Source organism: Lepidochelys kempii, chromosome 18 (assembly GCF_965140285.1).
Source record: "Lepidochelys kempii isolate rLepKem1 chromosome 18, rLepKem1.hap1, whole genome shotgun sequence".
NCBI lineage: Eukaryota > Metazoa > Chordata > Testudines > Cheloniidae > Lepidochelys > Lepidochelys kempii.
The window spans coordinates 24,760,681-24,784,083 of record NC_136397.1 but is presented as its reverse complement, the minus strand read 5'-3'; the positions used below and the strand labels follow the sequence as shown (position 1 = coordinate 24,784,083).

The 23,403-nt window shown below is 42.4% G+C and overlaps 1 protein-coding gene across 6 annotated transcripts; it reads right to left on the bottom strand.

Moving 5' to 3' along the window:
* Nucleotides 1–690: 690 nt before the first annotated feature.
* On the bottom strand, nucleotides 691–22,319 carry LOC144929537 (uncharacterized). 6 transcript variants are annotated; one of them, XR_013634819.1, is made up of 8 exons: nucleotides 21,932–22,313; nucleotides 20,888–20,950; nucleotides 11,305–11,367; nucleotides 7,802–7,928; nucleotides 7,324–7,488; nucleotides 4,565–4,665; nucleotides 3,673–3,770; nucleotides 691–2,342 (listed from the first exon to the last, which is right to left on the bottom strand). XR_013634819.1 is itself a non-coding variant. In XM_078849316.1 (5 exons), exons 1-4 carry the CDS (start codon nucleotides 22,160–22,162, stop codon nucleotides 7,848–7,850), a joined length of 438 nt encoding a protein of 145 aa, XP_078705442.1. In that variant the 5' UTR covers nucleotides 22,163–22,313; the 3' UTR covers nucleotides 6,521–7,488; nucleotides 7,802–7,847. The 6 variants fall into 6 exon arrangements, 2 of the variants coding, with proteins under 2 accessions (XP_078705442.1, XP_078705443.1); XR_013634820.1 differs by lacking the exon at nucleotides 7,324–7,488; XR_013634821.1 differs by lacking the exons at nucleotides 4,565–4,665; nucleotides 7,324–7,488 and having other exon boundaries at nucleotides 21,932–22,312.
* Nucleotides 22,320–23,403: the final 1,084 nt, after the last annotated feature.

The window sequence follows — 23,403 nt, the reverse complement described above, 5'->3', positions numbered from 1 at the left end:
TCATATTTGCAAGTTTTAAGATGTAATGACCAAGGAGTGGAAAAAAACTACCACCCTATTTATAAATGAATGTGTGGCTCTTGTAAGAAGTTCGGAATGTCACAGATTACACTGTGATCAGTTTCTAATCTAGAACCTCAGCAGTGGTGTTTTCCCTGAAAACACTTGCACCCCAACAGTTGGAGTTTCACTCTTGGACACACAGAACTCTATGCATATCTTCAGGTACTTGAAATTCTTATTCCCTTTTCCTTTCCTTTCCTTTCCTTTCCTGCACACACACTACAGTACTTTTTCCAAGCTGTTTATTGATTGATTTTTGGAGACTAGGCATGTGGGGTAATATCTCTTATTGGACCAACTTCGATTGGTGAGAGAATCTTTTGTGCTCACATATAACTCTTCTCCACGTATGATTGATTTAATGACATTTACTTCTCACACCTGATTTGTGTCCTCTGTGTTATGCTGAGCATTTAAGCTCCATATAAAATTCCATTGAACTGAAATATAAAGTCCTTGGGGCACATCCTCAGCTAGTAAATTGACTCAACAGGGCTTGACAGTTTAGGGGGCAGATTCTAGTAGAAAGTGTTTCTAAGAATAAACATTTGTAGAAATTACTTTGTGACATAAGTATTCTGCCAGTAAATTAAAGGCTAGTATGTGGGGCATTTAGTTAGTCAATTCTGGTGCTGTAGAAAAGAATGAAAACCAGAGCCAGTGAAAGAAACAAGTGGCCAAGGAGTTCAGCTGTGAGCCTCTTTTGGCTAACTTCCATTTTAAAAACTTCTATTTTATTTAACTTGAAATATGAAGGGCATAATGCATATATCTACAAGTAGGTTTATAAAAAGAGCTTGAAATTAACACATGGTACAAACGCAAAGGAAGGTTCAGAACACTACCAGGGCATTTCCTACAAGGGACACGTTCTTATTTGCCAACAGAACTGCTGAACAGCAGCCTGTGCTACTGGATTTTATGAAAGGTGCAAGAAGCAGAAAATGAACACACATGAAAGTGCAAAACTAAAACAGCACCAATTTTAAACAATGTGCTTTGCACTTCAATATGCTCCATGTCAAAAACAACTCTATAGGAAATAAGGTAATCTCAAGTGAACAATATCTGTAGCAAATATATTTAACATATCTCAAAACTTTTACAGCATTTGAATAATCAATAGTAATCTGTAAAGTGTCTTTTTATAAAATATTAAAATTTTAGCCATGGGCTCATGTACTCCCTAGAACATATTCCAGTAGTACCTGCCTTTACTATATTCACAATGAATGGCCTGTTCTCACTCTAGATCCCAGAGAAGCACCTGTTCTTCTGAAATAATGGCACTTTTGAACAACCCCCATTTATCATCATGTATATAGTAGACACAGCTGAAAAGCTCCTTTCCCTTTCAGCAGGTCAGAAGTGTCTGCTGCAGTTTGCAGTATCACATGTAGTCTCCTCAACTTATATGACAGTCTTCAAGAGAAATGTTAAGCTATTGTTCACATCTTTTCAAGTTTAGTTTCTTCAATACTTTCTGGAAAATATTTTCAAGACATTTTCTCCTCTTCTGAAAAAAATGAGGTAAGTTTGTCCAAGCAGTATTGAGGAAAATATAATGAGCAATTAATTTGCACGTCTAGTCTCACTGCAGCTATGCTGAAGTCTTAATTCTAACAAGATGAAATAAGGAATTCAGATTTAATCCCACTGGCAGGTAAACAAGTAATATACTGTACAGTTGAATTTCAACTGCAATAGTAGCATCACGGTTTGACTCAATAATTCATGATGGTACATCTAATTGTTTGAAACAATTTGCTCCCTAAAGATCCTGGAAAAATGTGACATGCAGACTTTTGGATTCATCCCTGATTGTATTAACAACAACATGACAAATTACTTCTCCCAGAGTTAAACTTTCATTTAATTTAATTTAATCACTGAATTTTAATATACAGCAACTATGATGATTCAATGTCCATTAACACACAGGAATAGCAACCTCTGTGCATTCACCTGAGTTCAGTAAAAGGCTCCACCAAAGTAATAAAGCAAACCTTGAACAGAGAAGGAATTGCATTATGTAGATCTGGCCATTGGTAATTAAGACAGGAAGAAGGAGTCATCATTCAACTCACAGCTATGACGAAGAAATATATTTTATTGTTGCTAGAGGAAGTAGGCTCTAGGATTCACTGCTGCTTACAGCCTTCCTTCTTGTCCCTGGATTTTTGGTGTCCTAGCTTTTCAGGCTGACGTTTGGTCGGTGAAATAAAGGCAGGTCTGATAATCAAAGAGGCTATCAACTGGAACAGTGTGTGACTGGGCAGCTGCAAAAAGAAGGAATAGAATGAATAACTCCAGCTGTACTAGAAATGGCAGGAGGACTAAAATGAGCCACTAGGTGTCCTGGGTTACAGGTGTAAATTCCTCATTTAAAAAGTGTTATTTGAAAGAATGGGAGAGATTCTAAGACCAGAAGGGGACCACTATGAACATCGAGTCTGAGCTCCTGTGTAACACAGAACTATCCCAAAATCATTTCTACAGCATATCTTTCAGAAAACCATCCAATCTTGATTTAAAAATTGCTAGTGATGGAGTATCCACCATGACCCTTCATAAATTGTTCCAATGGTTAATTATGCTGTTAAAATTTATACTTTATTTTTCAATCTGAATTTTTTCTAGCTTCAACTTCCATTGGCTCCTGTTATATAATACCTTTCTCTGGTAGACCGAAAAGCCCATTATTAAATATTTGTTCCCCTTGTAGGTACCTATAAATTGTAATTAAGTCACACCTTAACCTTTCTTCGTTAAACTAAATAGAATTGAGCTCTTTGCATCTATTGCTATAAGGCATGTTTTCTAATCCTTGAATCATTCTTGTGGCTCTTCTCTGATCCCTCTCCAAATTTATCAACATCCTTCTTGAATTGTTGATACCAGAACTGGATATAGTATTCCTGCAGTGATCACACTAGTGCCCAATACAGAGGTAAAATAACCTCTCAACTCCTATTCAAGATTTCCCTGTTTATACATCTCAGGATTGCATTAGCTCTTTTGGCCACAGCACTGAATTCATTTTCAGCTGATTATCCACCACAGCCCACACATCATTTTCAGAGTCACTGCTTCCCAGGGTAGAGTCTCCCCCACCCCCACCATTCTGTAAGTATGGCCTACATTCTTTATTCCTAAATATATACTTTTACCCTTAATCATATTAAAACAGATATTGTTTGCTTGCACAGTTTACCAAGTGATCCAGATTGCTATGTATCAGTCACCTATCCTCTTTATCACTCCTCCAATTTTTGTCAAGTCATTGTTTACAGGCACAGTTACTGTTTCCCCATATATAATTTCTTCAGATTTACCAACTGTACACTAGCAATCCAGTGCTGATGAGGAATCCTATCATAAGAGACGTGTGAGCATTGGACTTTGTACATAAGTGGACCTACCACAAACTATGGCACATGTGGGATAGTAAGAACATTAGGTTAATGAGGGCTCAGATTTCATTTTATATAGGTAATAGAAAAAATAGAGAGAGACTCCAACACCACTCCTGCATGGACTGGAATGTGAGAGGACAGCAGGCTTTATTAAGCATGAGATTGTGGAGCTAAGCATGGCTAGTATTATTACCTTGGGAGCAGGATGCAAACACTTCAGCAGGTGGTTCTGTCTTTTTTGACTTAAAAGTTGGGTCCAGATCTTCATCAGTATTTCGAGGAAATTGTTGCCTGTGGAAACATTGAATGTTACAGCAGATTTACATACTTTTGTCTTTTTATTTGCATCTGTAGGATTTCATATTTGTAAGTTTTCTTCTCCAAATGTCTGAAGACAGTTTCTGAACATACATGTTTACAGAACTAAGACAGCTAGTCATTTCTTATCTGGGCAATCTTGATCTGAAACTTGTACGTTCTATTTCAGTCCTTTCTTACAGCAAGAGTGACTCTTACTCTCACCTCATACCTCCTAGAAGAACATTCAGGGGTATCTTATTACCATGTCCCATATATGTCTCTATTACTGCATTCAAGTTATTTGGTGGTGGGCTATAATATAGATTAACTTCTTTAAGGTAAACTTTGATTATTCAGAATTCAGAAGTATCTCCTGAAATTGGAATGCTGGTATATCAAAATTTGGATTTGTTCCCTAATACATTCAGATGGAGGTTACAAGAACACATTTCAGCTGCAACGTTAAGTTCTGGACACACTGTATCATGTATTTCTTGTTCTTTTATCTACCTTGAGTGACTGATATATCAACATTGTACATTAGCTTAAATAGGGAAAGTACTGGGAAAATCATTGAATATCTTGGATCTTTATTTCCGCAAACTGCCCTTTGAACTGTTATGAAACTGAGACCCCATTGCAGATAGAGAGAGCATTGCACTAGCTGGAAAATAACTCTTCTACACAAGGCTCTAAAACTTTACTCCCTCACAAGTATACAAGGCCCTAAAATAGTCAAGAATATATACATATAAGAGATTACTAGTCTGAATAAAAACACCTACTTTGTTCTGTCTATGATGCCTCCTTGTGTTGGGAAGTCTGACCTTTCCAGGGTCTGACCTCTGACTGGGGAATCCAGGTTCCTCAGCATCTAGCCATACCTCTTTATATTAAGACAATAACAAGAGTTTATGCTGACTTGATCCATGAGACAGAAGACAGACACGCAGCTCTGTGGTGTACATTGACCAAGGGGGAAGGTTTTTAAGATCTATAGTGAGACCAAGCTTGAATAATTTGGTCCTTATAATTTTGTGTAGATTCATGAAATCCCCCCACTGGTATTAGGAACACACCATTGTACTTGAATTGTAACCTGCCAACTCTTTGAAGGTAAACTTTTGACCCTATGTTACTTATACTGTGCTTTATGCATGTTAGCTAATTAATCTTCATGACATCCCAGTGAGAGATGGATTATCATCCCCATTTTATAGATGGTGGAATGGATACTGAGAGGTTCAAGACTTGTCTCACACCACCCAGCAAGTCAGCAGCTGAACTCGAGTAAGAATGCAGCCCATAAAACCATGCTGCCTCCCTGATGAGCCAAAGGCTGAGAGCTAGCAAAGAATTTCATTTCAGCCACATTTGTTACTTCTGATGTATTGGAAAAAAGCCAGTGTTACTGAGTCCCTTGGGATACACCAAAGAGCAGCACAGTACAATACGTAGAGGCACTGGGTGCAAACCAACTTATGAAAGATACCTGTAATATATAATGTTTTGCAAATGCTAGCTAGAAGCCTCTGGCATGTCAAATCCTACTCACAGCTTCAAGAAATCCCTCTCCTTTTGTGATAATGATACTCCTTCCCTTCTGCCACACAGTTGTATGAGTTGGCTTCTGATATTCAAAAGGCAAAGGAACATAAGCACATGCTACCCCAGATCCAAAAGTGCATCACTCCCAGGAGCAAACCATGGTCAGTACTAGCATGTGTCATATGTTCTGACTGTCCATTTTAGATCACATGGCTACCCACAGCACTGCCCTGGACAATCCCCTGGATGATCATAGTAAACAGACACTCCTTGTCCTGTGCCGCATTTGGCTGTCAGCATTATAGTTTCATTTTTTACTCAGAGAGAAGGTGGATGAGGTAATATCTTTTATTGGACCAACTGCATTTTTTATTTATTCATTTAAGGAAGTTGTAATTCAGTAGCTGAAATTCACATGTCTGAGCTCATCCCAAATGAAGCAGGGAATGGGGAAAGATCCCCTACCTTTCCCAAGTAATGATACAACAATGAACAGTTTTTCCTTAAAAGGTAAATACTTCATGGGACTTTTCTTGAAACTAACCTTAATGTAGTTCAGAGGAACTGCTGAACTCTAATAATGTTAGCAACTTTGTCAGAGACTAAAGGGGTCTGAAAATTGGGGGCTGGTTCTGAATTAAGGCCTCTAAGTTAATTCAAATAAATAGTTTACACAGTTATACTTCAGACAATATTTCTTTCATCCCACAGCTAATGTTAGAATTCATTTCAGCCATTGACTGCATAATGGAAATTGCTGCAGGTTGCTTTACACCGCTGCTCCCTCAATGTGGGTGTTTTGAACCTCTGGTAGGTGTCTGCCCAATGGCACTATGTGATGAAATCTTTCCTTCTGGGGGTGGTATCGCTCAGACCAGTGAGCTTGTTAGCTAACCACCACAGCTAGAGAGCAAGTGTGTGTAAGAGGCTACAAGCAGGGCCGGCTCCAGGCACCAGCTTTCCAAGCAGGTGCTTGGGGTGGCATTTAGAATGGGGCGGCCGTCCGTGTCCTGCGGCAGCGATTCGGCGGCAGCTCTGCTGCTCTTCCTGCTGCAGCGGCTTTCGGCAGCAGCTCTGCTGCTGTTGCGGCGGTGGCAATTCGGCAGCAACTGCTTGGAGCTGCAAAATTGGTAGAGCCGCCCCTGGCTACAAGCACTCTCAGCCTTATGATCTCATCTGCAATCACCTCTCTGTCTACTACCATGACATCCACATTAAACCTTTAAATGTTAGGGGTGTTAAGCAGCCCTCCTTCCAACCTGAAGGTTATTAGGGTAGCATAGTTCAATGGCTGGCACCAATTTAAGGTTTTAATTTGAAACAGAGTTTTTCAGGAATAGGAGAATTTGAGTTATCAAAATAAATTTGTAGCCATTAACCAGGCTGACCAATTCAACTCCTATTCTCTCCTCCAGATCCATATAAGAAGTGTCCAGGCCTCTACTTATTGAGCCAGACAATTAGATGCATGCCACAGCTCAAACTATTCTTTGTTGCTTCAGTACATCTGGAGAACTTTGAACAGAGGTCAGCTGCTTGGATTCCTCACTACCCCTCAGAGAGAAAAGGGTCAAGCATTACCAGCTCCTCATGTGGCTGAAGTTTCTCTTAATTCCTTGTTTTTTTTCTACCCCACTCTCCTGTTGGGTCCCTTCTGCCTGAGTCTTTGGTTCTACCAGTTGACGATATATTCCCATGAGCTCCTTTAGAATAGAACATCACCAATTCTTCCAGTGAATAAAGCACTGAAGCTTGACTCCACTTGGCATGGACAGCATTAGATTATGTGAATTACATCTTTGTGATTACTGTGAACAGCTGTGCTGGTAATTGTGTCAACTGTGCAGTGGAGCTGCAAAACCAGGGCTTGCCAGAATATGGAGATTGCTTTGTAGGAAAATGAAGGGGAAGGGTTATTTTATTTTTGAACCGGTGAGGAGCAGAGAAACTTTCAAGCATTTTGCTTATTTTTAATTTCTATTTTTCCTATACTAACCTCCACAGCTTGTTTTGATGCCCTGATCTGTCAGGCATCTCCTCTTCTCTGGTCAGTAAGCCCTTCGGTGAATTTTGTTTCCGGCACCTACCTTACAAAAATATTTTTGGGACAGATAGGATAGAACCCTTGGGACAGATTTCCACGTTATTTTGTTTGCTGTAACTATAAAAGCACAAGTATCAGAGGGGTAGACATGTTAGTCTAGATCTGTAAAAGTGGCAGAGAGTCCTATGGTACCTTATAGACTAACAAACGTATTGGAGCTTAAGCCTTAGAGGGTGAATACCCACTTTGTCGGATGCATGGGACTCACGAAAGCTTATGCTCCAATATGTCTGTTAGTCTATAAGGTGCCACAGGACTCTTTGCTGCTATAAAAGCACAGAGGACTCTATGTACGGTCTTCAGTTTCATTAGCTAGGTCTTCTTGTGACCTGGAGTATTTTGTCCAAGTGGTAGACACTTAACATGTTACCTTCTTGTCCTTGCTTCTCCTTGGCTCAGATAAGTTGCTCCCCTCATCACTGTTCTGTCTCCAGGTTTGTCTCATGGGATCTCCACTGGGCTTTCAGTTCTTGGTTCTGCATATATCTAGCAGTCTCCTAGAGTGTCATGAGACAGTGTGAAAGAATGTTAGTTCTCACTGAGCACATAAACATGGTTTTAAAGGTCCAAAAGCATCCTGGACAGAGATACAGACATGCAAACACGGGTCTACACTACGAGTTTAGGTCTAATTTAGCAGCGTTAGGTCGATTTAACCCTGCACCCGTCCACACAACCAAGCCTATTTTGTCGACTTAAAGGGCTCTTAAAATAGATTTCTGTACTCCTTCCCAGAGAGGGGTTTAGCACTAAAATTGACCTCACTGCGTCGAATTTGGGGTGGTGTGGACGCAATTCAACGGTATTGGCCTCCAGGAGCTATCCCAGAGTGCTCCATTGTGACTGCTCTGGACAGCACTCTCAACTCAGATGCACTGGCCAGGTAGACAGGAAAAGCCCCAGGAACTGACAACAGTATGGCGTCTGCACAGAAAAAAGGCGTGAAACGATTGTTTTCCGTTGCTTTCACGGAGGGAGGGGCAACTGTACCCAAAACCACCCATGACAATGTTTTTGCCCCATCATACATTGGGAGCTCAACCCAGAATTCCAATGGGCAGCAGGAACTGTGGGATAGCTACCCATAGTGCAACGCTCCGAAAGTTGATCCTAGCCACAGTACTGTGGCCACACTCTGCCGACTTAATGCGCTTGGTGGGGACATACACAATCGATTGTATAAAATTGCTTCCTAAAAATCAACTTCTATAAATTCAACCTAATTTCATAGTGTAGTTGTCTTTAACTACTGCCTACAACAGAAAGACAGCCCTGCATCTATCACAGGTCAAGGTGCATTACACAGGATTTCACGGACAGCTATAAAACAAACAAATCTTCTCACCCCAAGAGGAACATGACTTTTGGCATAAAGTCACCAAATTTGGCCTTTGGTGACCCAAGGTGCTAAGGGAGTTATAGGGTCGAGGACTTCTCACGGAGAAACACCCTGCCACTAGTTTGGTCCCATTTAAACCAGGAGGCTGTTAGCTTGGGCGTCTTGGGCAACTGTAACTACTGGTTTATCACATGAGGAGGTCTCAGGCAGGTAGGATCCAAACCATTTAGGACTTTTTAGATCAAAGCCAATAGCATGAAATCAGAAGTCACCTGGCAGCTAGTGCACCTTGCAGAGCTAACCTGTGATATGCTCTTAGCAGGAAACATTGCTTAGTAAGTGGGGAGCTGATTCTTCACTAGCTGCTACTTCCAACTAGTTTAAGTGTACCCAACTAGCCTTGAGATGACAATGCGTAAGTAACCATGGTGAGCTCTGGCTCTGAAAGGAAAGGACATAACCTGCTTCCCAAGGGCAGATAATCTCATCCACAAACATAAATTCAACTACCATCTCTATGGAGATGACTCACAGATCTACCTCTCTAGCCCAGACTTGTGTCCTTCTCTCCAAACTAAAATCTCAGCCTCTCTGACATCTCCCTGTGGATATGTAGCCATCAACTCAAACTAAACATGCTAAAACAGAGCTCTTAATTTTCCTCCCCACTTTCTCAATCACTTTTGAATAACACCACCATTCCACCAGACCCTCAGGCCTGTAACCACAGTGACATCTTTGACTCAGACCTCTTGCTAGATCCTCACACCCAGGCTATGTGTAAGTCTTGCAGATTCTCTCTGTATGATCTCTCTACAATACAGCCTTTTCTATCCATCCACACAGCTAAAACTCTTGTCTAGGCTTTCATCATCTTGTGTTTCAACTACTGCAACATACTTCAATCCTTTTCTCTAGCCTTGACAAATGCAGTCTTGCCCCACTGATATCCATTTGAAATATTGCTGCAATGATCATTTTCCTAGCCTGTCACTTTGACCATGTCACCCCTATCTCTGCATCCCTTTACTGGCTCCCTCTTCTCTGTTGCATCAAACGTAAGCTATTTGTCTTCACTTTCAAGACCTTTCACAACCTATCCCCTTCCTAGCTATCTCCTCTCTGAGTCAGCTCCTATCTCCAATTGGCCGCTATCACTCACTTGTTAAAATTTTCAAACAAGTACCTTTGTTATCTCCCATACTGATCTGTACACTTGGGAGAAGCTCTTGGTAAACGCCTGTAAAACTAACTCATCAACCTTCTTCAAAATCCTCCCTTGACACTCTACTTTGCTGTGAGGCCTACAAAAACTTGGCAATGGTTAGGCTACTGGTGTGCTGAGCCCACTGCCTCTCATGCTGACCAATATTGTCTCTCTGTTCCTTGTAGTCCCCAGTCAGTCTGTATCTGTCTGTCTCTTGTGTTAGATTGTAAGCTCTCTGGAGCAGGGACCATTTTCTTATTCTGTGTTTGTACAACGTATAGCACTATGCAGGGGTGGCCAACCTGAGCCTGAGAAGGAGCCAGAATTTACCAGTGTACATTGCCAAAGAGCCACAGTAATACGTCAGCAGCCCCCGATCAGTTCCCACGCCCAAGCTCCCAGCACCTCCCACCCACCAGCAGCCCCGGCCATCAGCGCCTCCCCCTCCTTCCCCGCACCTGCCGATTAGCTATTTCATGGCATGCAGGTGGCTCTGGGGGGGACAGGGGAGGAATGAGGGCACGGCAGGCTGAGGGGAGGGAATGGGAATGGCTGGAGTGGGGGCAGGGCCTGTGGCAGAGCCAGGGGTTGAGCAGTGAGCACCCCTGGCACATTGGGAAGTTGGCGCCTGTATCTCCAGCCCCAGAGTCGGTGCCTAGACAAGGAGCCGCGTGTTAACTTCTGAAGAGCCGCATGTGGCTCCGGAGCTGCGGGTTGGCCACGTCCGCACTATGGGATCCTGGTCTAGAACTAGGGCTCCTAGGTTCTACAATAATACAAATAATAAATAATAAGAAGATACCAGAAGGAACACTTGGCAACAGCTGCTGCCAGGACATCCAGGAACAAGTTGCATCTCAAGCCAGCACCAGATTTGGGCAACCATTACAAGATTTCACATCTTATTCAAACCCCATTTTACACTCATATTGTGCTGTATGTTTTCCCCTATTACTGCAGTTACCATGGGGTCTGGACCTGTGTGTGTGAACTGAGGCTTTCACTTTCCTAATCTGTCTGACTCATCCAGGAAGTGACAGCATGTTACAGGGGCAACATATACGTCTTCAAGGGTTTGGTGCTTATTTGTTCAGATGCCAACAACTGGGCCATGAAGTGGCATTGACTTTGGAAGCTAAAGAAAGCAGTGCGTTTCCCCTTTTTTTGAAGTATTTTTAAGGAAGAGCCACCTCCTTCTTCCACAGTCCTGGAATTTTGCCCTGATATCCCCCACATTATACACACACACTCGGGCCAGGAAGACATTTTCTAACTGCCAAGAAAAACAAATGAGAGAAATGTGAACAGCTTGCATTTAGCCTGTTACCTCATCCTGAGCCACCTGGGCTGCTCGATAGTTGTCATTGCATTCCTGGTTCCTCCTTGCTCTCTGAAGAATAGATTAAAAAGTCTGTTGAGAATCAATAGTAAGAGATACTAATGGAAAGCAGGCAGCAGCAACAGCTCCAAGGGGCAAAGGGAGAAATCTATGCTATTTCTATGCAAAGTGACTTTTTTTGGTTTTATTAAAAACAGATCTTAATATTCTGAGATACTGAAGTTGTTTTAACCAGTAGCCTGTCACGGTGGCCTGTATATGGACTCAAGGGTATATGTACTTTAGATAATGGAGATAGGATTGTGTGTAGCACACAATCCCATAGAAAAATATAATCAAATTAGAACTTCCAATTTGAGAAACACCACTGCTAAGGTCTAATGTGCTCCCTTTCTGCTCAAGGTTCACCTACTGCATGAGTCCACTACTCCTCCTGCAGTCTCCAAGACAGTTCTTCATTTTGTAGGAACTGCTCCTGTTTCCCAAGTTCTAGTTCTGCCATCTGCCATTTCAGGGGGTTAGTGCTGCAAGACTGCTGGGGATTCTCATGTGAACAGAACTGCAAAATCACAAGTATCAAACATGACTGAAAGAGACCTGAGGTGGGTCCATCAGAAAAGCAGAGTTGGTCAAAAAGGAAGCTATTACTAATGGGAATCCCAAGACTTCCCAATCTCAGCATGCTGGATCAAAGAATAATCAACAATGACAAAACTGGGAAAAGGTCCCAAAGAGAAATAACACAAGTCAACCAGCTTAGCAAAAATTCTCCCTTCCAAAACAAACACTGCATTTGGCTTTAGCATCCTTTGACTCAAATAAATTGGTTAGTCTCTAAGGTGCCACAAGTACTCCTTTTCTTTTTTCAAAAGCTTTTATAAACACAGCGAAACAGGACTGGCCCTCCATCACTCAAGAAGAGCAGAGAGAGAAGCGGTGATGATTTTCTTGTTCCTCTAATTAAAGAAAAGGAAGTTTTTGACTTGATTTTCTTCCCTCAGTATCCACTGAATTCAGTTCCTCAAGGTTATAGGGTTCCCAAAGCCCAATACACTCCCCCTGCTACTGAACATGTGATGACTAAAATGAAAATCCTGTCACCGAGATCTATTATGCTGTGGAATCGTCTATCACAGTAAGTGGCAAAAGCACCATCACTTGGTACATTTTAAACAAGACTAGACAAAGAATATACATAGGGAATAATCCTAACATGGCCAAAGGGGAATGGTCTACAAGAGTGTATTAAATGGCATTTTCCGTTTCTAATTCCTGTGATTTGTTGGTGCTGCTGTAATACAAATATATGAATAATAATAAACAGTGAAACTATTATTCCCATTGGGATACACTATTTGGTGGTCAAACTCTTTTACCATTGTGTCTTTGCATGGGTAGCATTAGTTATACTTGTAGGCTGCATTTTCTAATAAGAAATCCCAGATAAGGTTAAACTCCAATGCGTCTAATTACTAGTACCTGATCTGAGGCCAGAGTTTCCTTTCCTAAAAGGGAGATGTGAGTGACCCACCCTACTCTGGCTCTACTGTGAACATGGCCATCCCTCGGGGGGGGGGGGTGCAGGGCCCAGGGCGGAAGTGACGAATTCGTCTCTTCTGGGACCAACCACTCCAGCCAATCGCACCAGCCTGCGGGGGCCCCCAAAGTGCAGAGCCCAGAACCAGGGGGCCCAGGACAGAAGTGATGGATTAGTCTCTTCTGGGACTTTCAAGTTGCAGTGGGGGAGGTTCAAGTTGCAGTGGGGGAGGTTTAGATTGGATATTAGGAAAAACTTTTTCACTAAGAGGGTGGTGAAACACTGGAATGCGTTACCTAGGGAGGTGGTAGAATCTCCTTCCTTAGAGGTTTTTAAGGTCAGGCTTGACAAAGCCCTGGCTGGGATGATTTAACTGGGAATTGGTCCTGCTTTGAGCAGGGGGTTGGACTAGATGACCTTCTGGGGTCCCTTCCAACCCTGATATTCTATGATTCTATGATTCTATGATTGATTGCGCTGGCCAATTGTGCTGGCCCGCAGGGTCCCCCAAATGCGGGGCCCGGAGTGGTCGCCCTGATTCGCCCTACCCAAGGGACGACTCTGACTGTGAGACCTACCTTCTGGCCCTGGAGCTGTGTTCAGGACAGTTCTCATTGTCTGAGCTGGCTTTCCCCAGGACGTTTAGAGAAATGTCTCCTATATACCTTTTCTCCCTGTGTTCCCTGATTCCTTGTCCTACTGCAGTTGAACCCAATCTCCCCGTCTCAGCTGCAAGGAGAGTTTCTGGAGCCCCTCCACAGAGCTGTTTCACAGGCTCTAGTCCTCTTCAGAAAGGCTTTCCTGAACGGTGCTTGGTGTCTAGTGTAATGGCAGCTTTCCCTAAGCATGTTTCAGGTGACATTTCCAGCACAGTCTGAATTAATGTTACTGAGAAGCTCTTTTGAATATTTCCAGCTATGGTCTTGTTCTGGTTTGCATCATCCTCCCCTGCCATCAGCTGCATTTGGGCTGTTAGTATTACTGTTAGGGCTGAAGCAATAATCGTCCTCTTCCTCATTGTCGATTGCTCTTTGGTTGTACCAATGACATGAAAGTTTGGCATGCCCTTGTATATACATGCAAATATAAAGTGAAGGTAGTAAGGGTTACACAGAAGATATAAACAAATTTTCACAACAGCCTTGTTCATCACATTCAAGCAAAGAAAGACAACATGTTGGGATTGGCATGATTTTCTACATGGTCTCCTCCTCCTAACTTGAAGAAGCTACTTGATTAAGGCCAAGAGAGCAGATCCAGATCAACCCACTCTTGTGTTTCTATGCCACTAGTCCAGTCTATATAGGATTCTATAATTTGCTGTGAGTAAATCATTTTTCTGAGAGCAAGAAGAGGAGGAAATATTTTATTTATTTTGTATTTTTAAGAGGGAAAAAAGCAAAAAACAAGCAAGCAAATTAGTCAGATTAAAGTTAAAGGCATTAGCGGAACAGCTCAAATGCAGAGAATGGCAGCATCTACAGTGAAAATATCAAAAGAACCAAGAAAATTTCTGCAATTTCAGCATGCTAGAATAAAAGAGAAAATAATTCAAAAAATAATTCTCCGTGAATATACTGTGGTCTTTACTTTATTCCTTTCATAGCAACAAAACTATGGATATTGGATTTGCTTTGGTGCAATCAAATTATTTTGCACAATATTTTCTATGTATGAAGCCATTTCCATAAAGGCGTGTACTTATTATATAGTAATAACAGTTTTAAGCATATGAATAGTCACCAAAAAGAATTACTCACGTGGAAGAAACAGACTGATTTATAAGCAAACCACAAAATCTATTAATAACGTCTACTGTCCTCATCCCACACACATCCTCCACCCACCTAAACAAGATGCAGAGTGAATCTTTGAATACACTAATGTATTCCACACATAACTGGGAGTCAGGGGCTCTGCCACTGACTCACTGTGTAGCCTTGGGTAGGTCATTTCACCTTTCTGTTGTAGTTTCCTCAGCTGTAAAACAGGGAGGATAATAATAATACCCCCTCCCTCATTTCCCAGAGTGTTGCGAGGATTAGTTAATGTCTGTACAGTGCTCTGAACATGTAGCATACTATATACATAAGTATTATTATTATGTTAAACAGTTCATGTGATTGCCTTCAAGGTATGCATGTATAGTACTCGGGGATTTGGCCTGTCTATATAGAAAAGTTGCACCAGTTTTTAAACCAATTTAGGTAAATCAGTGTCCCTGTGCGGACACTCTAATTTCAGTTTAAGCATAGATTATGTCAATTTATCTTAAACTTTTAAACCTGTTCCCTAACAACTAAAGCTACACGGAAAAAAGCCATGCGCAAGCTGAAATTAGAGTGTCCATCCAGACAGTTGTAGCAGTTTAACTATATCAGTTTAAATTCACACCTTAGGCTGCACCAATGTATCTTTCTCACATAGAAAATGTTATGATATTTAACCTAAAGTTAACATTAGACTGGTTTGTAAGCATACAGAGGGATTATTTCCACTGATTATGTAATTTCTAAATGACTTTTTAAAAGTAGAGTACACATTTACATAGAAATGAGAAATATTGTGAAGAATGCATATTATTTGTATGATGTTCACAGGGTTGCTTGCTAAATGACAATAAGCCTTAGGTAGTTTTGTATGTCTGCAGGAACCAAAGTTAATGGCTTTACTTAGCCCAATCATTGGTTCTTATTTGACAATACAGATGTCAAGGCCTTAGAGGTGGTCTCTTCCAAATCACATACACAACACTCCCTAGCTTGGGACAGAGGTCAAAAGTACAGCTGATTCTAAACCAAGACAAATATTGTAAACTGAAAATCCATCAATAGACAAATAAACCATTACAATTATATTTATTTAACTGTGTTTTTTCAACACAGTGACAAGAACTCTCATATAATGTACTGAATATTGAATGATTAATGTAAAAGTAATTGCACCAAATTTTCAATTTGATGTCTAACTTTGGAATATTTGATGTCTAACTTTGCCAATAATGATCTCTCAAGATAAAAGGTAAAAATTTCAAAAACAGCTGAGTCCCAGTTTTGAAAGTGACAGACACTTGGATGCCTGAATTCACTCTTAATCTATGGCAAGACTGCATGATGTATAGAATGAACAACGGAAGCATAGTGAAATACAAACATGGTATACCATAAATTATACCAAAAAATTTTCAGTAAAATTTTCAAAAGTGCCTAAGTGACTAAGGAGCTAAGAACTTTTGAAAATTTTACTCTTAGATTCTTAAGTAGTTTAAGCACTTTTAACACAAAGTTTTTAGTATTTACAAGATCGTTTTTCCAAACCCAAAGCCACCCAAAGTGGAGTTGAAAAAACAAGTTCACTCTGTACACAAATCTCTAAAGCACAACTTCACTTTCTTGAATCAGAGTGTGAAACAAAGACAGTGACCCTAAAAAAGAGGGGAATATACAAGAGGGGGGGAAAAAGTCCTTCAGCACACAGGGACAGAAGCACTTCAGTTCAACACCAGATGTCCTGAATTCTATTGTCTCAAAAGTTAAAATCCCACCAAAAAGCCAAATACAATTGCCTTCTGAGTCACATTATGAAAATATGAAGAGTGGAGGAAAAGAAGCTTCCTATATTGAATCATATAAGAACCATCCCATGTAGCGATATACAAGACCAGAAGATGAAAAAACGTACACAAACACTGTGGCCACAATTAACACATGCAACTCCTGTCACCCAACCCCCTCCTGAAAAAAATCACTCCTTTCTTGCAAAAAAATAAATACATCTCACTAAAAACAAATTAACTGTTGTTACATCTTGTCTTTTTAATTTTAATTAAGCTGATTGAGCATGTTCAGGGAGGTTCCATGGACATGGCAAACCTCTGACTGAAAGTGTGCATTCACCAAGGTATGAAAGCACATTATTTTCAGTGAACTGTAGGTCTACAGTTCACATTGTGCTCCCTAACAGCAGGTCCAATCTCTAATATCCAATTTGCAAAACAGAGCATCCATTCAGTGACACAAGGAAGGGGAAATGTATTTATACCACAGAAATAAAGATTCCAGAAAACGCCTGAAAACAGTTTATTTCAGGCAATGTGCATAATTTAAAAATACATAACCACATATCGCCAAGCCTAGCTCTGCTGAATGTGTGTGATGCACTCAAAGAGCAGCTCATGCACTCTCTGAAATATAAGTACCAGGGTGCACGCACACACTCTGTGGGCATTCACAACAGGTAAAAGTGTCCTGAGACTTGAATTTAATTCAGAATATTTTAGTAATTGGAAGACCTTTAAGAAGGATGCAGAAATCTGTTTTAACAATTCACAGAGTCCTCATTTCTTTAGGGGGAAAATGGCAATATCCAAAATGGCAATATCCCTTTAAGAACTTATTCTGTTAAGAGGAGCCTTTGGCACAAGTCTCCGCCAGTGATGACATGAAGAGGCTTATCATGGCTTACCATGTGGCAGAAGCCAGGTTGTACTGAATATTATTTCATTGGTCTGCCCAAGTTTTCAACTGATGCAATTTCTTAAACATTTCATTTGCTCCTGTGCAAATAACATCTTAAGCAGGTTCACTGAAATCCAAAGACTTCATCCATGTTGTAGTTAAGGAATCAGTCTATATTGGCTGCAGATGGCTGTACATATTTTGTGCCATTACAGGTGGTGAAAATTCCTGCATGCCAAAATGCCAAAAATGTACAGAATCTGTGGAAACTAGAGTTTTTTAAAAAATGGTAAAGGATTAAAAAGTTTATATTTATCCATATCAAATTCCTAAATGTGATACCTAAACATGAATGGGATCTCTTATTTTGCATTATTTGACCTGTAGAAGAATACCACATGCATCACAATACTGACACCTTTCTTCTCTTGTGATATCATGCAGGAAGAACACTGAACAACAATAAAGTTGTACTGACATTTAAATCTCAACAGTGAAAGAGAAAAAATACAATCAGATGAGCTGGATGAAGAGTATGCCTGAATCTTTCATAAAGTGGGGTGGTTTCAAAGATTAGAAGACTGCCATGCCAGCATTTGCTTCTGAGAACAAACAACAAAACAATTACCTGTATTTTGGAAGGTCAAGAGCACAAGGGCATCTTCCCTGATGGAGACTAGGACCTGCACCTCTTCTCCTAAGACAGGAATTTTAGTCTTCACCATTGTCAGGAGAACAGACCCCTGAGCTAGACACTTGAGATTGCTTTTTGCTCTCACTCTTTCAGTTTCTTGGCTTAAACTAATAGTGTAAGAGAGATTCCTAACCTCTCTTCCAGGCTAATCTTCTTTGCCATTAAATTATTCACTTTATGTTTTAAACTTATTCCTTGCAACAGAATATCATTTGCTGCCTAGCATTTTTCCTCCGAGATGTGGTCTACCACTAACCATAGGGATATTCAAGTGAGGGTTGTTTTTTTTGGCAGTGGTTTCACGGTGCTGAAACTGAAAGTCACTTTCCGAGGGAGGCTCAGGGAACACTCATTACTTTCCATTGACAAGTGGATAAGAAAGCAAAAGTTTGACATAATGAGACAACTCCCAAATCTAGATTTAGATAAGAACACCAACAACTAGTATGATGATGATGATTTTGTATTACCGTAGCACAGGGGCGGGCAAATTTTTTGGCCTGAGGGCCACATCGGGTTTCTGAAATTTTATGGAGGATCTGTTAGGGGAGGCTGTGCCTCCCAACACAGCCAGGTGTGGCCCGGCCCCTGCCCCCTATCTAACCCCCCCCCTTCTCGCCCCCTGATGCCCCCCCCAGACTCCGGCCCCATCCAACCCCCCGTTCCCAGTCCCCTGACAACCCCCCGGGACCCCTGCCCCATCGAACCACCCTGTTCCCCGACCTCTGACCACCCCAACTCCTATCCACACCCCTGCCTTCAACCACCACCCCGAACTCCCCTGCCCTCTATCCAACCCCCCCTTCTCCCTGACCCCTTACCAGGCTGTCTGGAGCACCAGTGGCTGGCGGCACTACAGCCGTGCCGCCCAGAGCACCAGGACAGGCTGCCGTGCCACCCAGCTGGAGCCAGCCACGCCACCATGCAGCACAGAGCACTGGGTCAGGCCGCAGCTCTGCAGCTGCACTGCCCGGCAATAGCTCGCAGCCCTGCTGCCCAGAGCATTGCACCGGGGGCACAGTGAGCTGAGGCTGCGGGGGATGGGGAACAGTGGGGGAGGGGCTTGGGGCTAGCCTCCCCAGCCAGGAGCTCAGGGGCCAGGCAGGACAGTCCTGTGGGCTGGATGTGGCCTGTGGGCCGTAGTTTGCCCACCTCTTCTGTAGCACCTGCATGCCCTAGTCATGGACCAGGACACCACTGTGCTAGATAATAATAATAATAATGGGTGGACACAACTGGGGGCTTAGTGATTGGTTTGGCTCTTGCCCCCTGTCTCCACATACACACTTAGGTATTGCATTAATAAATAAAGGAAACACTGTGTTTGGAACAGAAATGCATTTATCTCACTTTATTAAATGTGGACAAAATTCTACCACCCCCAAATAAAAATGTTTTACTTATGCCCCTGTGACATGTAAGACTAAAACCTAATATTCCCTGAAGAAAACCACATGTCCCTCCTAACTAACTTTTAGACCACCCTACACATCTTGTGTCCTGGCTGCCTTCGAGACAACGCTCTCCCCGTGCATCATCCCAGCTGGGTTTTTATAGAACGACGATGCACAGAGCTCACCATGGAGCCTGTTTATAAAAATCTAAAAGTAAAGAAAGGCCAGATGTGTTCCCATTATTACAGAACCATAAGAAAAAGGCTGGCCAGCCACAACCCAATATCTGGCAGAGCTGCTCAGACTAGGCCCCACCAGGCAATACACCCTTCTAGGTACAGTACTGTTCTTACCCATTCTCCCCACACCTCATCTCTGCGGGCCTTCCCCATTAACATTTTCCAGCCTCATCTTAATAGTCTTCATCTGGTGTTGTCTGTGTTAAAAGCTTTAGTAAAAAAAATACAAACTTATTAAAGGGACAAGGATAGGAGGCCAAACACTGACTTCTTGGGGAGTGACCCTGTACTGTAAGTCTCCCCTTCAAAATTCCAGGAGTGGATGTGTCCCTATCTCCCACTCCAAATTCACTCCTTGCTAATTCTTGCATCCCTGATACAGCAGGTAAGGTTCATTTTGCTGTGTGCCCCATGATAAACAAACTGATGCACAAATACCTTCTCTCTTCACCCTGGTTCGGTCCCTACTCTTGTTTATCATCTCCCTTTCAGGGAGGCAGGGTTTCCACTCCAATCACTATCAGCCCTGCAGTAAATCAGACACCATAGGGATGATTTATTAGTATTTGTTGTAATACTAAGAATTATTTGATAAATAAGAATCCACTTCTGGAATGGTGAAGGGAAGCTTCTGTACGGATGGCTGCCAGGAAAGGCCAATTCATCTATGCAATAACCTTGAAAGTGTCCTTTTAAATGTCATGTTGCCTGAGAAGACCTGGGCCAGCCTGCTTCTTTAAGTGCACAGATTTGTCCTAAAATTTGAGTCACTGAGGCTGTATAGACTCCATTTAATTAACAACAGAAACAAAAAACATCATCCATGGAGTGAAGGATTAAAGGGATTATGCACTTGGATAGCAAAATGCAAAATTAAAATCAGCCTCTATGTGCCATTCATCTGCTGCCCAGGGTAAGTAGGACAGATACATTCCAGTGACCATTAGGAGGCCTCTTTAATTAGTCAGTGGCTCTTGTCCAAGGTCTGGGATGTTACAGTCTGCCTCACATTTGTCCTCTAAACTCAACTCTGGAAGGGTTAAACTGTTTTATTCTGCAGCAACTAGCTGGACTGGAGGAAATGCACACGGGAGCAGCTTTACCCTTCCACTGCTCTTCAGTGTCTATGGAAAAGCAGGCAGGAAACACATACAAAACCTGGAAACAGGTCAGCAGGGGAGAGAAGGGATAAGGACTGCCATGGCAGAACTGCTTCTGCTCTGTTCCCTACTGTGGATTCCAGCTCTTACTCTCTTGTTCCTGCAGACAGTGAGCCAGCACACCGTCTTCAAGGACAGCAAAATCTCAACAAACTGCAGATCAAAAAGGTTAAAACAAAAAATTAATTAGGAACATAGTCCAATTTACTGAGTAAAGCATGCATCCCCACCCAGCTTGCTGTCAAAAGGGGAGGCACTCTCTCCCTCTACTTCACTAAGTCACTTGTAATTTGGAAATTCTTCATTTTTACTAATCCTCATTTAATGGCAGAGAGAATACAAGAGAACAGCACTGCCAGCCCTCCCTGTTACGGAGCAGAGGCTGCAAGAAGCTACAATTAACTTTTTTCTTTATTAGAACCAAACAATCACTTTCTTACAGACTCTTGGCAAGCACACATCTCGACAAACACCCAAAGCATGGTGAGTGTTGGCTGGGGCAGGGGGTGCTCTACATGGCGAAAAGAGCACTCTGCAGGGGTTGTGGTGCAGTCGACTTGGGAAAAAATTCTAAAATTCTTTCACACTTTTCCACAGGCAGGGGTCATTGTTGCAGATATCTCACTGTTGAGGATAAGCAGGGAAGCGAGGGTACATCTACTACATGCTTGTGGCTTCTGCCCTGGTCCCTATGCTGCTTGCCTGTGTGCCACTTTGGTCCTTGCACAAATGATTACCGAATGGCACAGGAAAGTTTCCTACCATGGGGAAGGAACAAAGCAGCTCTGCAAAGGAACCTTTGGCAGAGGATTGCCAAGTACCTCCAGGAAACTTTCCTAGAGATCTCTCTGGAGGATTCCCATGAGATCTTGGTGTGCACCCTGTTCAACCGAACTGATTAGCTGCAAAGGGAAATATCCAGCACCCAGAAACACAGCCAGCCTTGTACATTTCTATACCCTGAACCCCTCTGTGCTACACAAAACACAGCCAGTTACCAGGTGTCTCCTCTCCTGCTCACAAGAGAGCAACTGCTGAGACTGGCTAGACCCCTCCGGAGTGGAGAACAGTGCCTGTCTGCCTGCCTGCCCCACTGGGCCACCCCGTCGGGAGCTCAACATCATCTAACTCCACCTCTTCATCAATGACTTCATCCTCCGGGTTAGGTCCTCTTTCTGCCGCCTCCAGGCCCGCCGAAGTATCCATGGGACTCTTGGTGATGGAGGTGGGGTCATCACCGAGGATAGTGTCCAGCTCCTTATAGAACTGGCAGGTCTTAGGTGCAGCACTGGAGTGATGGTTTGCTTCCCTCGCCTTATGGTACGCCTGCCTCAGCTCCTTTATCTTCACTCTGCACTGCAGCATGTCCTGATCATAGCCCCTTTAGTGATCTGCCTTTAGGTATCAAAATTCCTACGGCTCACGTGCAGCTGGGACTGCACAGCCTCCTCTCCCCCTATACTGAGCAGATTCAGCAGCTCCGCAGTGGTCCAGATGGGAGAGTGTTTGGTGCGATAAGATGTCATGGTCGCCTGGGAAGATGTGATGAGACCTCTCCATGCCGAGCCAACAGGAAACGGAATTTCAAAAATTTCTGGGGCTTCTAAGGGGGAGGGGTGGATGGTTGTTTATGTGGCTGTAGGGCAGTGGAGTTCAAATTACTGACCAAAGCGGTCAGGAAGGGCATTGTGGGACACTTCCTGGACGCCAATTAAAGCGATAAAATCAAGCATGGTGTATACACTGGCACTTTGTCGACAAAAATTTTGTGCAAAAACCCTTGTCTCTCATATCAAGGTGGTTTTATTTTGTCACCAAAACAGGGTATTTTTGCTGGCAAAAGTCACATTGCAGTATGTACGTATCCACTGTTTTGTCGACAAAAGCTGCCTTTTGTTGACAAAACTCTGCAGTATAGACAAGGACTTAGTGAAATGAAGAGCTATCAGAAGTTCATCCAGTAACACCCTCTCTAAGAATGCAATCTGTCAGACACAGATAACACCAGCTCAATCAGAAACTGGGCATGTTTGAAAACCAAGGTAATAGCACTCCCCGGCTATAGGAAGCTACATGACTACATTCCACAGTCTGAGAAGCTGCAGCTCTCAGCTGCCAAGACTTTACTCTTAACTATGTGTTGAAATTATGTGTTTGGTTATCTGTACTTAGGGTTATCTGCATTGTTTATGTAACACCACGTGAAAGACTAGAGAAGTAGTTAATGAAATCTGAGGATTTCACTAGACTTTGACAGTTTTTAAGGCATATTCAAAGTTTCTATGATCACCTGGCACAGCACGGGGAGGCAACTATCAAGCTGTGTATCTTCCCTTTAGCACACTGGCATAAAGCTCAACACTTACTAATGAGCAGGCCTCAGCAATTAAGTCAGGTGTCTCTGTTCATGGAAAACCTGTGCTGTAGAAGGCTACATTATACATTGTATTGAGTTTTTGTTTGTACTTAAAGATCATGTCACTTCATGTCAGGGGTGGCCAACCTGAGCCTGAGAAGGAGCCAGAATTTACTAAAGTACATTGCCAAAGAGCCACAGTAATACGATCAGCTCCCCCCTTCCCCGCTCCCAGCACCTCCTGCCTACT

Bases quoted from the DNA above. Each gene is read 5' to 3' on its own strand.
- LOC144929537 (XM_078849316.1), bottom strand. From the start codon at position 22,162: ATGCTGCAGTGCAGAGTGAAGATAAAGGAGCTGAGGCAGGCGTACCAT. The intron at 20,951-21,931 runs GTGGAGTTAGAT...TTTGATCTGCAG, and splicing joins ATGAAGTCATTGATGAAGAG to TTTGTTGAGATTTTGCTGTC. The intron at 11,368-20,887 runs GTAAGAGCTGGA...TCTATTCTTCAG, and splicing joins CTGTCTGCAGGAACAAGAGA to AGAGCAAGGAGGAACCAGGA.